The 15,275-nt window shown below is 44.5% G+C and overlaps 1 protein-coding gene across 2 annotated transcripts in view; it reads right to left on the bottom strand.

The window, feature by feature from the left end:
* The window catches only part of MUC13 (mucin 13, cell surface associated), a 61,248-nt gene that overhangs the window by 34,272 nt on the left and 11,701 nt on the right, over positions 1-15,275 (bottom strand). For both annotated transcript variants that reach the window (XM_054246254.2, XM_002758730.6), the window contains exons 5-11: positions 13,603-13,658; positions 9,727-9,890; positions 6,728-6,847; positions 6,309-6,438; positions 5,629-5,666; positions 3,953-4,037; positions 730-928 (exon numbers count right to left, since the gene is read on the bottom strand). In XM_054246254.2, coding sequence (XP_054102229.2) covers positions 730-928; positions 3,953-4,037; positions 5,629-5,666; positions 6,309-6,438; positions 6,728-6,847; positions 9,727-9,890; positions 13,603-13,658 — 792 coding nt within the window. The remainder of the gene's footprint in view (positions 1-729; positions 929-3,952; positions 4,038-5,628; positions 5,667-6,308; positions 6,439-6,727; positions 6,848-9,726; positions 9,891-13,602; positions 13,659-15,275) is intronic.

The following is a 15,275-nucleotide window of genomic DNA, read 5'->3' as shown; positions in this document are numbered from 1 at the left end:
AACATGGCAGACACCCCTGTCTCTACAAAAAGTACCAAAATTAGCCGGGCATAGTAGTATGTGGCTGTAGTCCCAGCTACTTAGGAGGCTGAGGTGGGAGGATCACTTGAGCACAGGAGGTTGAGGCTGCAATGAACAGGGATTGTACCACTGCACTGAAGTCTGAGTGACAGAGAGAGACCCTGTCTCAAAACAACCACAATAACAACAACAACCAATAGAACTAAAAAAAGAAATAGATTGAGTAGCCTTGAGTTCAAGTGGAAGGGAAGGAAAGCATTGCCTTCACACGGTCTGGTGAAAAGGATCCCACAGAACTATGTTTACATCCGATGTCCTTCCTGGTCCTGGCTGAGGACCTAGGCCTTTAAACAGCCTGAGAAGCATCATCATCATCTCTGGAGACATATCCATGGAAGCTGGTAATCTAAAGGGACCTTAGCAGGGTATCTAAATTGACCTGCCCTTTTTACCCTTTTTTTAGGTGAGAAAATAGAAGGCCAGGGAAATTAAGTGATGTGTCTAAAGTCACATAGATGTTAAGAGTTAGGGACCAAGTTGTGGCTACTTCCAACAGCAGGAAGCTTCCTTTTTGATCTCTCTCTTTCAATTAAGGAAAAGAAAAAGAAAGGCTGCAGGGCAGCCAAGGACTGAAGATCCAACAACCAGGTCTCTGCCTGCCCTGGTGCATTCACTCCCAAAAGCAGAAGGGAAAGTGCACTGACTCACCTAGTAGTCAGGGCGGGGCACGCTGTGACTGGCGTAGGGGTTGTGCACATGGCTGTCTTTGGAGGCCGCTATCCTGACCTTAGGAAAGATGCTCCCTTCTGCTCCAGGATTGCTGAAGCCTGTCGACTGCAGTCTTAGATTTTGAAAGTCTTCCTCAATCAGGTTCTCTGCTTCAATATCCTTCTTTTTGTTATTTGATCTGTAATCAGTAAGAGGAATTAGGATTTGACAATGGCAGAAAGTTCCTTGAGGTAAATATTAATGTTCTTTTTAAAAATACTTTTAAAATTTGAACTAATTTTACATTTATTTGTAAGTTATGAAATACACACGCGCGTGCACACACACACATATATAACACACGCACACACACACATATATATAACACACGCACGCACACACACACACATATATATATAACACACGCGCGCGCACACACACACACATATATATAACACACACGCGCACACACACACACATATATAACACGCGCACACACACATATATATAACACGCACGCGCACACACACACACACATATATATAACACGCGCGCGCGCACACACACGCATATATATAACACACGTGCGCACACACATATATAACACGCGCGCACACACACACATATATATATAACACGCGCACACACACATATATATAACACACGCGCACACACACACATATATATATAACACACACACATATATATAACACACGCGCGCACACACACACATATATATAACACGCGTACACACACACACACATATATATAACACGCGTGCACACACACACATATATATATAACACGCGCACACACACACACATATAACACGCGTGCACGCACACACACACATATATCACACGCGCACACACACATATATCACACACGCACACACACACACATATATATAACACATGCGTACACACACACATATATATAAAACAGCATTCTCTGTCACACGCCTCATCACCCAGATTCAATTGTTAACATTTCTGATCAAATTAAGTTGCATAACCAAAGAATACTAACAGTTTTTTATAAAAGAATAAGTTGCAGCCGGGCACAGTGGCTCATGCCTGTAATCCAAGCACTTTCGGAAGCTGAGGCGGGGTGGATCACCTGAGGTTGGGAGTTCAAGACCAGCCTGACCAACACGGAGAAACCCTGTCTCTACTAAAAATACGAAATTAGCCAGGCATGGTGGCGCATGTCTGTAATCCCAGCTACTTGGGCGGCTGAGGCAGGAGAATGGCTTGAACCCAGGAGGCGGAGGTTGCAGTGAGCCGAGATCACACCATTGCACTCCAGCCTGGGTAACAAGAGTGAAACTCCGTCTCAAAAAAAAAAAAAAGTTGCAGACTTGATGCCTTACTAAATAAAATAAAACATTTCATTATTTTATTCAGTGTAGGTTCCCTAAATGTAAGGTTATGAGCTCTGTGTAACTACAAAACCTGGACTTCAATGGTGATCCAACATAACCATCTAATTCCACTGGCCTCATTCATATTTTGCTTATCATATTGTTATTCTTAAGTGTGCTTCTGAATTATTTCTAGAAATGAAAATAGAGGTCAAAGAGAGAAAATGATTTGAGATACAGTATTTCATTCAAGCAAGGTCAACATCTAAGAATCACCTCAGTGGGTAAAATGAGTAAAACAAATTCAAAGACTTGAAAGGAGGTTGGGCATGGTGGCTCACACCTGTAATCCCAGCACTTTGGGAGACCGAGGCGGACAGATCACTTGAGGCCAGGAGTTCAAGACCAGCCTGGCCAACATGGTGAAACCTCGTCTCCATTAAAAATACAAAAATTAGTCAGGCGCGGTAGTGTGTGCTTCTACTCCCAGCTACCTGGGAAGCTGAGGCGGGAGAATCACTTGAACATGGCAGGTGGAGGTTGCAGTGAGCCAAGATCATGCCACTGCACTCCAGCCTGGTGACAGAGCAAGACTCTGTCTCAAAAAAAAAAAAAAAAAAAAAAAAAAAGAAAAGAAAAGAAAAAGAAAAAAACAACAACAAAATATTTTAAGAACCTAAGATCTATTTATCCTCTCACATTATAGTGGAAAAATACCTATTCTGCCAAAATATAAGATATGAACTAAATATTAGAAAAAAGCAGCTTTAAGAAGAATCAAAGTGGATCCCCCCTTGGCACATTTAGAATGGAAAAGAGATCACAGCATTTGCTTCCCTGTTAATTGGGGGACATTTAGTCTATCTAAATATTGTTGAATGAATGAATTCTACTGCCCCTTCCTTAAAGAAAAGGGACCTTACGGCTCCAAGCTAAGAAATACTCATGCAGAGATAACCTCTGTGTATATGTATGTGTGTGTGTGTGTTAGGGTCTTGCTCTGTCACCAAGGCTGGAGTGCAGTGGCACGATCTCGGCTCACTGCAACCTCCACCTCCTGGGTTCAAGGGGTTCTCCTGCCTCAGCCTCCTGAGTATCTGGGATTATAGGGGTGCTACCACCAACCCTGGCTGAGATAACCTTTCTTTTAAAAAGTTTTTAAAAACCCAGGGGGTTGAGGTTGATTTTAGACCATTTGTAGCAGAGTCCTGTGCAGGATCTGATAAAAATTGTATTTGACAACTTCAGTGGAGTTAAAATACTATTACATTAACAAAGAGTTTTTAATGACAAAAGGAAATGGTTGAGATGTCATCTTACAGTGTTAAACAAACAAAAAAAAAAACCCAACCTAACATTTAAAAAACACGAAAGATACAAAATTACATATATAATAATATTTTAAAAGATAGAAATAAATCTGGGAAGTTATAGATCAAAATGTTGTCTCAAGATGGCGGGTTTTGTGAGTGATTTGTAAATTTCGCCCTCTACCCCCTTCTCTGTTTTCTCAATTTTCTTCTATGATCATGCATAGCTTATATAAGAAGAAGAAAATTAAGGTAAGGAAAAGGTCAGTGGTATTAGAAAGTCCTTCCCTTATCCCCCTTCTCTTGCCCAGGAGAGGATGAGTGTGTTGGAAACTAGAGAGTGTCATGCTGGTGGTGCTGTGTCCCAGGAAAGGGCCACTTCTGGCAGATGTGGTGGCTCATGCCTGTAATCCCAGCACTTTCGGAAGCCAAGATGGGAGGACTGCTTGAGTCCAGGAGTTCGAGACCAACCTGGGCAACATAGTGAGACCCCCACTGCTGTTTGTTTTTAAAAATTAAATTAAAAAAAAAGGACACTTTCTTCCCATACCTTGCTGTGAAGATCAATGCAATTATCATGCTGAGAATGACAATGGCAGCGATGGTGCCCACAATAGTGAGGATCAGCTGAAAATCTGAAAGGGAGAAGAACATAAGAACAGCCCCCAACAAGCTGACCTCCAACTGTCTACTGCACAGGTATGTGTGTTCCGGGGACTCCCAGCTGTGAGGACCATCAGGCTCTGGTCTCCAACCCTCCAGGCTAGGTTGGGTAAATGGCCTATTTCCTTTAGCATCCCCTCCTCACACCTCCTAAACTGTCTTCAGCATGCAATGGGAAAGGGCAGCCTTGCCAGACAAAAGACTGTAAATACAAAGGAGGCCGATGGTGGCAGGATCTTCATGGCCTTGGTGGGGAGTGGGGTCTCAATCAACGGCCACACCTCCCTCCTTACCTCTGCTGCTTTTGCCTGCCCTCTATACCTCGACTTACTGGTAAGCTAAAGAAATTAGGTTGGAGTTAAATGTCACTGCTAGAGGAGTCAGCCAATGGCTTGATAATTTCAATGAGGGAAGAGTCTAGACATTCATTATCACCCATTTTCTTCTCCTAACTCGGCCTTGGCTGGCACTGTTGACACGTGACTGCAGCTATGAGACACAATGTAACAGACACACCAGATTGCAAACACTTTGTGTTTGTGTGAAAAAAATGTGAAATAATTGGTTAATCATTTTTTTATTGATTCTACGTTAAAATAATATTTTGGATATATGGGTTAAATAAAATATGTTCTTAAAACCAATGTCATCTTTTTACTTTTAGCAATTTACTTGAAATTTCTAAAATTTCGAATAAAATGTGTAGCTCACATATTTCTACTGGGCAATGCTGCTCTAGACCTCTTTGTCTCTTCCTTCTATGTGACTCCCACAAATGCCACCTTTAACGTGGATTCATGGGGCCAGACTAGCAAGTCTGGGAAAGATCTTGAAGTTTGTCTGGTCCAAACCTCTCATTTTATAGGCGTGGAAACTGAAAACTCCAAAGGAAGACTTAGCAAATTATTCCTTGCAATAAAATACAGTAGAAATGGTGAATGTCACCCATCACTATCTTCATGGCTGGCAGGAAGACTGACAGTAATATTTCCTCCACCTTGGATCTTTAGTTCATTATGTAGATTTTTAAATATAAAATAATTGAAAATCTAAAGTTAGTATTTCTTAATCTGGTGGGGGTGGGGCATGGGAGGGAACAGAATTTGAATTTGCAGCAAAATATCCCAAACCAGTAAATAGCTCTGAGACAAAAGGATTTGAGTATTTAAATGTCTGGTTTCTAGGTCTGCTCTTCCATAACCACCAGAATTGTTGAAATGTACTTGTCTTTTATCTCTAGTAGCAGCAGATAATACATACGTAAGCTAATGTAGGAAATCAACATAATGCTAAGACTCCCTCCTCTTGTCTCAAGCAAGTCCAATGGCACCAGCCCACTCCTGGGCTGCAGTCTGTTATTTTCTATGGCGGAGGGGCTGCTGTCCATAACCTAAGGGTGGGCATGGCAGTGCAGGACCCAGAATACCAACTGGAGGCAGATAGTTCTCTCTTTATGAAACAGGACAGAGACTTTGAAGGACTGGGCAGGATATAGAATGTGGTCACTGTTGATTTCTCAGATGCTTAATAACTTGTTTATAACAGCAAGACTTTCATACTCACTGTCCTCACAGTCGAGTCCGCTGTAGCCAAATGCACACCTGAAATACAGTGAGCGATAGGAAACAGTGTTCAAGAGCCCCTGTGGGGAGCACGTCAGAGTCCCCACCCCAGTCTCCACATCGTCCTTTCCACCTTCCTTTCATTCTGTCCTCCCTTGCTTCCTTTCCCCTTTCTTTTGTCATCCTTACACCCTCCTTCTTCCAGGAGACCACTGTCCACAGGGTTCTGGAAGGGTAAGGGGGGTACGCCATTCCACGTAGGCTCATTTGCTACTGAATGAACACTCCATCTTCCGTGCTCCAGGAAGAATCTGCAGTTCAGGTAAAGCTGAACCCAAGAGGCCAGGAGGGTAGTGGAACCCTCTCAGGCTGCGGTGCCATATGGCTCTGCCACTTGTTTGCTGTCCTGTGAGCTGGGGGATATTTCCTTTCAGTTCAGTTTCCTCACCTGAAAATGGGAAACTAAGACATTCCGGATGGTGCTGCTGTGCGACAGGGATTACCTAGTGTGTTTCCCGGAGAATAGAGAATGCTCGAAAACAATGATGACGACGACACTCTGTCTCTACCAACCTAAGCCAGCTTACCAACTTCCTGACTCAACACCTGTTACGTGTTGCAAGGCCTATCTTCTTTGCCTAGCTCCAGCTATGGCGAGACAAACACAAGTGACTTTCTTACTTTTGGCAGTTCCCGTTAGCATCTGCCTGGTAGCCCGGCACGCACACACACTCAGGGTCCGCGCCGGTCTTCTTTACTAAGCATTGCTTGTGCTCTGCGTTGCAGGTATCAGGACACTTTAGACTGGAAGCTTCAAAACAGGATGATTTCTTGGTAATTTTCAGAAACAATCTCTTTAACCCCAAAGTCACATGTGACAATATGACAGTGTTTTTCACATTGCTTTTTCTAGGTAAAGGAGATGCTGATGGACGTGCCCCCTGTGAAGCTGACCTGGGTTAGCCAAGGTCCCAGCCTTGGTCCGTATGTCTAAAGTCAGAAGTCGTGTCACTTGGACTCTGAAATGAATGTGGAAACTTAAGCAAAAGGAGAGAAAGAGGGAGTTGTGAAGAACATTTAGAAGCAGGTGAAATACTTACCAACACAGAAAGGGCTCTGTGGGTTAGGCCTTAGCAGGTCGGATTTGCATTCACATGCTAAACTATTGATGCATTCATCCGCAGCCTTCTTACAACCGTAATAATCACAGCGAACGATCACTGAGAAGCACAAATGATTTTAAAAAGTAGTTAGCATAACAATATGGATAAGGTAATTTGTGAAAATTACCCCACCTCGTTGCTGTTATACTTTGCCTTTTAATAAGTTTTGGGGCCAGGTGCAGTGGCTCACTGTAATCCCAGCACTTTAGAAGACCTAGGCAGGAGGATCGTTGGAGCCCAGGGGTTCAAGACCAGCCTGGGTAACACAGTGAAACCCCATCTCTACAAAAAATTTAAAAGTTAGCCGGGCATGGTGGCAAGTTCTGTAGTCCCAGCTACTCAGTAGGCTGGAGTGGGAGGATCACTTGAGCCCAGAAGTTCAAGGTTACAGTGAGCCATGATCACACCACTGCACTCCAGCCTGAGAACAGTGAGAGCTTGCATCAAAATATAAATAAAAGTAAATAAGGAAATAAAAATGGATTGGAAGGCATTAGGGTTAAAAGATGAGTCTGGGCTGGGCGTGGTGGCTTACTCCTGTAATCTTAGCACTTTGGGAGGCCAAGGAGGGTGGATCACAAGTCAGGAGTTTGAGAGGAGCCTGGCCAACATGGTCAAACCCTGTCTCTACTAAAAATACAAAAATTAGCTGGGCATGGTGGTGCATGCCTGTAGTCCCAGCTACTTAGGAGGCTGAGGCAGGAGAACTGCTTGAACCCAGGAGGCGGTCGTTGCAGTGAGCCAAGATCACACCATTGCACTACAGCTCTGGGTGACAGAGCAAGATTCCATCTCCAGGGGGTGGAGGGTGGGGGTGGAGTGGGGGGAGATGAGTCTGAGAATGGATTATGGGGAAAGAATAGGAGTAGGTAGAGTGATATGGCTCCTCTCTACTAAACATCCCAAACTGTAACTAAGCCTCCATCCTCCTACCACATGCAAATACCTCTAATTAAAAGCCTAGAGCAAGAGATTCTTCAATTTGGGACAGAGAAAACAATCTATTTGCGACACTGAAGCTGGAGAACAGGAAAAAGTATTTTCCGGCCAGGCATGGTGGCTCACACCTATAATCCCAGCACTTTGGGAGGCCAAGGTGAGCAGATCACCTGAGATCAGGAGTTCAAGACCAGCCTGGCCAAAATGGCAAAAACTATCTCTACTAAAAATACAAAAATTAGCCGGGCATGGTGGTGCGTGCCTATAATTCTAGCTACTCGGGAGGCTGAGGCAAGAGAATTGCTTGAACCCGGGAGTTGGAGTTTGTGGTGAGCCGAGATCACCACACTGCACTCCAGCCTGGGCAACAGCATGAGACCCTGTCTAAAAAAAAAAGAAGAAAGAAAAAAAGCAAACATTTAAGAGATGAAAGAAGGAGTCTTAGAAGGAGCAAAAAGAAGGGTGAGGGAGGCAGGAAGGCGATTAGGAGAATGGTAGATGGGGGCCCAGGAAGAAGGTAATACCAAGTAGGGAAGGATACTGTGTCAAATGCTATAGAAAGGTCAAATAAGCTGTGGCTCAACAGAGGATTCTGGATTTGGCAAGCAGGACTGAGAACCAGCTGTGAACACCTCTTCCTGGGACTGGCCCCGATGTGTTGCTTCTGGGGTGAGGAGCTTCTGGTGACCGCTGTGGTGGGCTGACTGCAGTCATGACATCAATTTATTCACACCTTTCTGTACCCCTTCTGCAGGGCCCTTCCATGCTGTGCTTGGTCATGTGAATTGCTTTAGCCAACTGGACAGTTATAACTGTGATGCAAGCAGAGACTTGAGAAACACTTGTGCATTGACTCTAGGAGCCTGGAGCTAATCAGAATGAGAACAAGTCATGGGAAACCTGAAATGGGAAACTGTCACTTTCTATAGGACAGCAAGAGTAGGTCTTGCTGAGCTATTAAATCTCAGACTGGTTCTTTGAGAGAGACAGAGGGGGGCATGTCCCTCCCTGTGCATGGAGAAAGCAGTAACCAGCCATAGAGAGCCCGGATCACTCCCAGAAAGGACCAGGAAGTCCTCTTGCTGCTCTTGAAATCCTCTGGATGGGTCTGGTAAGGATAAGAGACCATGTGGAGCAGAGACAAACAATTTAGCTGACCCAGCAGCTAATGGCAGATACTTAAGTGAGCCCAGCAGAGATCAGTTAAGCCTGGCCCAGATCAGCAGACTATCCAGTTAAGCCCAGCCCAAATTCAGACCCATAGAGTTCTAGGGTTGCAATAAATAAATGGTGGATGTTTTAGGCCACTACCGTTGTAACACAGCAAATGCAAATTGCTACAGCTACATGGTGGGCTTGTGTGTCAGTCTAAAGGGGAAAATAGTACAGGTAAAGCTCGGTCTTGCTCTATCACCTAGGCTGTAGTGTGGTGTCGTGATCTCAGCTCACTGCAGTCTCAACCTCCTGGACCCAAGCAATGCTCCCAACTCAGCCTCCCAAGTAGCTGAGACCACAGACCTGCACCACTACACCCAGCTAATTTTTTGTATTTTTTGTAGAGACAGGGTTTTGCCGTGTTGCCCAGGCTGGTCTCAAACTCCTCTGATCAAAGAATCTGCCCATCTTAGCCTTCCAAAGTGCTGGGATTATAGGAGTGAGCCACTGTGCCCAGCCATGGATAAAACTTCAGGTAATCGTTTGTAAAGCTCTAACTCGGTACAAAGCCCTGTTGTTTCTCCTTTTTCTCTCCCTGGCCAGCAGTGATTTGTCTGGTTATTTATGCCTTCCTAGAGAGGAACACCCTGGTCAGTTTGATGATTTGGGAGATGGTTGGAAAGAAGCAGATGGCAAGTGAGCAGGAAAAGGGAAGAAGAATTGGTTAAAAGGAAATTTGGACACATTTGTCAGTTCAATAATGTAGTTCTTGTTCTTGGCCCCTTTTCACATAGAATGAAAACGTTTACAAAAAACTTGGAATAAAATTATACAATACTTACAATTATACTTTTGAATGTTTCCTGAGTTACTTCTAATTGCGTTTTCAATCATTTTAGCCACACTCTCCTCATTTTCATTTGTGGCTTCTGTCAAAATTGTTACTGTTGTTACATTAACAACCAGGTCACCAGCACGCATTTCAGATCTTGCTGACGGAGGTGTGCTAAAAGTGAAATACATCTGTCATTAATGAACTGAACTAAGAATCAACAAATAAGTCTTCCTACCTCCCAGACTCTTGAATGTCTTGGCCCTTGTCCTGACCTGCTGTCCTGTCCCTACAACTGGGGCCCACATATGGAGGCTGGGGCTGCCAAAAGATGGCAATGCATAGGCTTGGAGGTCTGTATTTGATGTGTATTCAGGGGAAGTCTATGGTGAAAACAGTGTTCTGTTGGAGAAAACATAGGAAAATTGTGGATAATGATTTTTTGAAAAATTGCAAAACATTATTTTAAGGATCTAGGAGCCTGAAGCTAACCAGAATTAGAACAAGTAACATCTGAAATGGGAAATTGTCACTTTCTACAGGACAGCAAGAGTAGGTCTCGCTGAGCTGTTAAATCTCAGACTGGTTCTTTGAGAGAGTCAGAGGGGCCCGTGTCCTTCCCTGCGCATGGAGAAAGCAGTAACCAGCCATAGAGAGCCTGGATCACTCCCAGAAACGACCAGGAAGTCAGTAGGCAGCTTCAGAGTGGGAATATGATTGGGCCTGGACACACATGACCTAAAGGAGAACTGGCACAAAGAGGACTGGGGCTGCTGGAAATATGAGCATGTACTACCAGATCCTACGGGCAATATGAAGGGCCTGCCATGAGTAAGACAAGAGACATCAGTCTCTATCTCTGTCTCTATCTCCATCTCTGTCTCTCTCTCTCTTTCTCATCAGCACTGCAGTTCAGAGCCCTAAGCACAGCTGTGCCAAGTTCAATTATTTCATTGTCCAAAAAGAGTCAAGTGATACAATCACTGAGATAGGGGGAAAGGACTTTTAAAAACTTCTTCATTATCTGATGTGTGGCTCTGTGCTTTTAAGCCTCAGGATATATTTTGCTGTCTAAATTTTTTTTTTATATTCCTTTTGACTTTTTTTTTTTTTTTCGAGACAGGGTCTTGCTCTGTCACCAGGCTGGAGTGAGGTGGTGGAGTGCTTACTGCAGTCTTGACCTCCCGGGCTCAGCTGATCCTGCCACCTCAGTGTCCCAAGTAGCTGGGACCACAGGCACACCCCACCCTGCCCAGCTCATGTTTCGTTTTGACTCTCAAATAAATGCAGAAGCCTAAAAATATAGCCAACCTCCTTAGGAAATGTTTGCATCCATCTTGGGTCCTCAGAACAATCGAGAAAATCCAAGATATGAATGAAATTCAACTTTTAGGCACAAAAGGGAGTCCAAAAAATGAAATGGGCTTCAGCATTATAATGTTATATATATATATATTTTTTGAGACAGAGTCTTGCTCTGTTGCCCAAGTTACAGTGCAGTGGCGCAATATCTGCTCACTGTAACCTCCACCTCCTGGGTTCCAGTGATTCTCCTGCCTCAGCCTCCTGAGTAGCTGGGCTTACAGGTGCCTGCCACCGCACTCGGCTAATTTTTGTGTTTTTAGTAGAGACAGGGTTTCACTGTCTTGGCCAGGCTGGTATCGAACTCTTGACCTGGTGATCCACTCACCTTGGCCTCCCAAAGTGCTGGGATTACAAGCATCAGCCACTGCGCCCGGCCCAATAATTTAATATTTTCTGCCATAATTCATTCATGACAGGATTTGGTGTGGGGAGGGTGGGTGGCAGTGGAATGTAAAAGGCAGTGAGACAGGTGTACTTGATAAAAATTATTCTATATTGGTTGAAATATATGGCATAGCTTTGCACTGGGGCTAGGAAAGCAAATGCCATCCATAATTTCTTCATTTAGAGAACCTACTAGTTTATATTCTAATTCAGGAGGCAAGACATTACACCTGTGGAACAGTTAAAGGGAATATTGGAGCCACTGTGCACTTGAGTATAAATTACTAGGGCACTGGGCTTGGAGTTAAGACGTGAGGTCCAGACCCAAGCCTGCCACTATTTGTCCATTTGTGGCCCAAGATCAGTCAGCTTCTCTGGGCCTGAGTTTCTTCCTCTGTCCAAAGAGAGGTTTTAAAGAGAAATTCTTAGGATCCTTCCAATTCCAACGTTGCTACAGTAGGAAAGAGCTTGGAGAGTCAGAGGGGAGAGAGAATTTTGGGCTGGAGCCTAAGAAATGCCTTTCTAGGTGAGCCCCAGTTGCATTTGCCCTGCAGAGGCCCCTGAGGTGGGGGAAGTAGTTCCCTCCATGCCTCTGAGCTCACAGGTGAAGGTTTGCCTCCAAACACCCTTGGCTCCCTTTCAGTAACTCCTTAAGAATCAAAGGAGTGCCACAGTTTTGGGGATACCCCAAATGACCCTGTGGGACCAGCTCTCCATCATACTGCAGGTCCCTGGTGTCGAAATCAGCTATGTGCCAGGCACTGCATACAGGGAATCTTCCAAATGTTACCTCAGTTACTCCTCCTAAGGCCCCAGGGAAGTTGATCAGATTGTCCCAATTATACCAATGCAGTGACACATGTTCAGAGAGGTTAGAACACCTGCCTGGTCACTCAGGGAGGAAGTGCCAAGGCCAGGATTCAAGCACAGCTTTGGCTGACTCCATTCCAACCTCACCATTCCTGTTTGTATCGAGGCATCACCTACACACGAACTGGCTGTTGTCCACTAAACCAAACCTAAGCCCCAGAAACAATTCATAGTCCTCTGGCAGCTGTCTGCTGTACACCTCCATCTTCAGAGCCTCTCCTTTTGGGCCCAACCTGTCTGCTGACTGCCAGCCTTCTACCATATAAACTGTGCCTCTTCACTGCCAACCAGACTTGCCCCTCATTCAAGACCAAGCTGGAAACCCATCACTTTTAAAAGGCCTCTCTGAAATGTTATATACATATATACACACATACACCCTCTCTCTCTTTATCTTATTCCACAAAGATTTTTAAAAGATTTTTTTTGTAGAGATGTAGTGTCACTGTGTTGCTCAGGGTGGTCTTGAACTTCGGGCCTCAAGTGATCCTCCCATTTCAGTGTCCCAAAGCACTAGGATTACAGGTGTGAGCCACAAAGGATTTGATATGGTTTATAAGGATAAATACAATAGTAAGACTTAAGATGTAAATAGTGCATTGCTACATGAGGGCCGCTTTTCTTACCTAGCTTTGTTTGTCTTACAGCATTCTTTCCTCAGCCTGAGTATGTGTGTATTAATGTGCTTCAGGGGAGGCTGAGATGGAACTGCTTTTTGCCTCTTTATGTCCCTAAATAACACCCAGCCCTTGCCATTACATATCGAAGTGCTCAATAAGTGCTTGTTCTCACTGCAGAAAGAGCTTACCACCGACCCTTCTGTAGCCAGATGTGTGATTTGGGTGTTCTTGTCCCCATCACACTTGCCATATGAGGAAGAGATGATCATGGGCCATTCAATCTGCCCCTGGCCTGCTGGAATGCACACTCCAGGGATTGACTAGGTATGGTTTGCAGCCATAGGATCAAGCCAAACAAAGAGATCCCGATGATGCAGATGATGTCCTGGACCATGTGCACAAGTTGCTGCACAGCCAATCACAGACAGAATCTTGTCTTTCCCAGGCCACATACCACCCAGAGTTGGTGTGACATCAGAGGCAGGGCCAAGGCACACCGTCCCCTTTGCAGTGCTCAGCCTGAGACTGACCCTCTCCTCCTAACTTGTGACTTGCCACAGAGGGCCTTAATGTTACATGCAGACCTCAGAAGTTAGACTGACACACATCTGCCTCCAAAGTACCCCAGCAGTCCATAGCAAACTTACCTTACAGCAAGAATTACAGTCTGTCCATAAGCAGATGTGCCAAATACATTTTCAAACTGTGGAGGAGAACAGATTTAGTAACAAGTAAAAAGCAAAATTTTTTTAACATTTTCTATAAATCAAATGGGGCAGAAAAAAATGATGCTCTATCTAGCTTTTAACAGGATCCAGCTGGGTAGAAAATGGACCCCAGAGACTTCTTACGACCTGAGCCAGGACCGCCCCCACATAGGCTGCTAAGAGGCCCTGGAAGAAAGTAAGTTGTCTCTATTTTCCTAACTCGAGTGGTTGCGAGCGAGTTCTGGTGGATCCCTTTTGGATCAGGAATCTCCCAGAAACTCTAAGAATGCTTCATCCCCTCACTGGTTCCCCTAGGAACATCAAGTCGTGACTGAGATCAAGTCTTTAATCTAATCTCTGAAGACCAGGGCACAAGGCCTGTAACTGGAGGGGGCTTTTGTGACACACTCAAAGACAAGTTTGGGGAATGTAGTGCTAAGTGACCATTGCTCAGTAAAGCCACATGAAGCACTTCAGAGGTTTCCTGGAAGTAGGACTGCATCGACGTTGCTGTCTTCAGTGTACTGAATAGCACGAGCTGGCAAATTTGAATGCAGATCCGAGATGAGAGGGCAAGTCACTGCCAGCTGGCCCACGGGGCAGAGGTGACATGGCAAAGGGGCAGGGCAAACTCTGTGACACAGCAGCCATGGATTCTATCCTGGCACTGCCATGTACTGGCTGGCTGTGTGGTCAGAAGCACTCTCTCTCGCTGCACCTTCTGCAAAATCATTTCCATGACACGTGTTTTCCATGTTACCAGTTCTAATAGTGACACAATTTCAAATTGAGAGACACAGACCTTGTCATAGAATAGACTTTAGCTTTAAAAAAAAGTCTCTCCACCTCTACTACTTGTTTTTTTCTTTTTTCTTTTTTTTTGAGACAGATTCTCACTCTATCACCCGGGCTGGCGTGTAGTAGCACAATCTTGGCTCACTGCAACCTCTGCCTCCTGGGTTCAAGCAATTCTCCTGCCTCAGCCTCCCAAATAGCTAGGGTCACAGGTCCCTGCCACCATGACTGGCTTTTTTTTTTTTTTTTTTTTTTTGTATTTTTAGTAACAATGGGGTTTCACCACATTGGCCAGGCTGGTTTCAAACTCCTCACCTCAAGTAATCCGCCTGCCTCAGCCTCCCAAGGTGCTAGGATTAGGGGCATGAGCCACCATGCCCAGCCTCTACCTTGACTTCTAAGACATATTTAAGGCTAACATGTTTTCCTTTCACACTGAACTTTGAGCTGTATTGGCTGGACACTTTCTTCAAGTCCTCCCAGGACTACGTCTGTGGCTGCAGAATGCAGACACTGTCCTTTCATGCTCGCTCACATGTGTGCACTCGATCACAAGAATCTAAACGATAGGAAACTATTGTTCATGCCATCGTTTTTGACAATGGGAAAAACAGGTAACAGGTATTCAGATGTAATTCTTCTTCTAGACATTTTTTTAAAGCCAATCTAGAATGAAAATTTATGCAAATTTGAATATAAAAAAGAAACAACATTTTAGGAAATAATTTATTTCTTTATCTGTCCATTTAAAACTGTGTGAATAGCTTATATCACAATGGGTATCGTATGGCTGGAGCCAAGCTTCCTCAGGCCCTCTG

The sequence above is a fragment of the Callithrix jacchus genome, chromosome 15 (genome assembly GCF_049354715.1).
Source record: "Callithrix jacchus isolate 240 chromosome 15, calJac240_pri, whole genome shotgun sequence".
NCBI lineage: Eukaryota > Metazoa > Chordata > Mammalia > Primates > Cebidae > Callithrix > Callithrix jacchus.
This window is presented reverse-complemented; position numbering and strand designations above follow the sequence as displayed.